This window comes from Anarrhichthys ocellatus, unplaced genomic scaffold (genome assembly GCF_004355925.1).
Source record: "Anarrhichthys ocellatus isolate YVR2014 unplaced genomic scaffold, GSC_Weel_1.0 scaffold7039, whole genome shotgun sequence".
NCBI lineage: Eukaryota > Metazoa > Chordata > Actinopteri > Perciformes > Anarhichadidae > Anarrhichthys > Anarrhichthys ocellatus.
In genome coordinates, this window is record NW_022287013.1 from 1 (window position 1) to 2,412 (window position 2,412).

The 2,412-nt window shown below is 50.6% G+C and overlaps 1 protein-coding gene across 1 annotated transcript; it reads left to right on the forward strand.

Annotated features, from left to right (window-relative positions):
* Positions 1 to 23: 23 nt before the first annotated feature.
* LOC116380393 (laminin subunit alpha-1-like) lies at positions 24 to 2,336 on the forward strand (the record flags this gene model as incomplete). Its single annotated transcript, XM_031842317.1, has 7 exons — positions 24 to 536; positions 689 to 869; positions 939 to 1,075; positions 1,265 to 1,498; positions 1,635 to 1,769; positions 1,875 to 2,054; positions 2,151 to 2,336. Coding segments are annotated over exons 4-7 (723 nt in total), but the record flags the coding sequence as incomplete, so codon positions are not given.
* Between the last annotated feature and the right edge of the window lie 76 nt (positions 2,337 to 2,412).

Consider the following 2,412-nt stretch of genomic DNA (forward strand, 5'->3'; position numbering starts at 1 on the left):
ACACACACACACACACACACACACACACACACACACACACACACACAGTTTTGTATTTGTAGCAGCAGGAATGTTGATCTGTTCAAATCCAGTTCAGATTTGACCTCTGACCTCTTTGTTCTGCTGTCACATGACTACTTTAGTAACAATAACCTCTAGGAAAAATACAACATAGTGTTTTTCTTCTGTTGACTGATTGATGATGAACATTGAGTTAAATTCAGGACGTGAAATGTTTTATTAAGTTTAATGTTTATTTAAAAGGACTGATCTTAGTTTCTTTTTTCACTTTAAGACAGAAGCAAAGACTCATGGGAGTTGTAGTTAAAGTGTGAGCAGAAAGTTTTAATCCTTCAAAGTCTGTCTGTCTGTCTCTCTGTCTCTCTCTCTCTCTCTCTGTCTGTCTCTCTCTCCCTGTCTCTCTCTTAGAGTGTGGCTGTGATGTCAGCGGTGCCGTCTCCAGTGTGTGTGATGTCACAACAGGACAGTGTTCCTGCAGAGAGAACGTGACGGGACTCACCTGTGACGGCTGCCAGGTGAGACACACACACACAACTACACTACCAACAGGGGACCACGGGCCGCGTTGAGACCGGCTGTGTTTGCTGTTTGGTCCGATCACACGTCTGATGATCAGATCTCACTGAGTGAAAGATCACTGATTAATGTTTAAAATGTCTTTTTTCAGTCTGGGTTTTTCGGGCTGCAGAGTCAGGAGGGATGTGGGGCCTGTGGCTGCAACCAATCAGGATCCGTCTCTGAGTCCTGTGACGAGGAGGGGCGGTGCCAGTGTGTGGAGGGCGTGTCCGGAGATACCTGTGACCGCTGTAGCCGTGGTTACTATGGTTTCCATGCCGATGGCTGCACAGGTAGATAAACAGAGGAGGTGAAGCGTCGCTCTGCTGATTGGTTCTCTCTAACTGGCTCTGTTCCCCCAGCATGCACCTGTGATCAAACCGGAGGGAACTGTGACCCTGAGAGCGGAGAGTGTATCTGCCCCCCCCACACACACGGAGACACCTGTGACAGGTGTGAGACGGGTCACTGGGGTCACAACCCCACCACAGGCTGCAAGGTACACAAGTACACACAGAAGTGCACAAACATGTACACAAATACACACAGATGTACACAAATACACGCAGAAGTACACACACATGTACACACAGATATATACAAATACACACAAACACACACAAATACAAACAGATGTAACACAAATACACATGTGTGCATTGATACACTAACATCTGTGTGTCTTCAGGCGTGCAGCTGCATGGCAGCAGGAAGCTCCGCCCCACAGTGTGAGCTGTCCAATGGGCAGTGTCCATGCAGAGAGGGGTTCTCAGGCAGGTTATGTGACCGTTGTGCCCCTGGTTACCACGGTTACCCAGCATGCTCGGCGTGCAGCTGCGACCTCACGGGATCGGACGAGAAGTTCTGCAACGCCACGCTGGGAGTGTGTGACTGTACACACACCGGGGAGTGTGTGTGCAAGGTACTGTGTGTGTGTGTGTGTGTGTGTGTGTGTGTGTGTGTGTGTGTGTGTGTGTGTGTGTCCTGGTGCTGAGGACGGTTCAGTGTGTGTGTGATGGGCATGTCCTGGTGTCCTGATGGGCGTGCCTTGTGTCCAGGTGGGCGTGTCCGGGCGGCGCTGTGAGGAGTGTGTCTCCGGTTGGTTCTCTCTGGGTCCAGACGGCTGCTCTCGGTGTTTCTGTTCAGGACTGAGCTTAGACTGTGAGGAGCAGGGAGGACTGCAGCGAGTACCTGTGAGTACAAGTACACAGGTGTACTACGTATATACACATGTGTACATCCTAAATACACACCACCATATGTACACGTGTACTGAAACACGGCCTCTCTCTCCACAGATCAGCTTGTCTCACTCTCCGGCCCTCCTGTCATTGGTCAGCCAGTCTAACCTGCAGGGTGTAGTTTCTGGAGTTCACCAGCAGGGTGGCGACTCGCTGCTCGACACCCGACAGCTGGACACCAGCCACCTGGTCGGCCCGCTGTACTGGAGACTACCCCCCCACTACCAAGGCCCACAGGTACTGTGGCCCACTCTTACTGTGTACTTTACAGTGTTTACTGTGTACTTTACTCTTTATTCTACTGTGTACTTTACTGTTTATTGTGTACTTTAGCTGCTGTCGTACGGCGGTCTGCTGTCTTACATCATCACCTTCTATGCCGAGGACGGCTCGGGTCTGTCCAATCAGGAGCCTCAGGTGGTGATGAGGGGCGGGACCATGAGGAAGCATGTGATATACACCGACATGGTCGCCCCTAGCAACGGCATCAGGACACTGCATGACATCAGGATGACAGAGGTACGGCTGCAATGCATCATGGGAAACCAGAAACGTGTAGATCAAAACAAACCTGCAACAGTTTATTAAAGTGTGT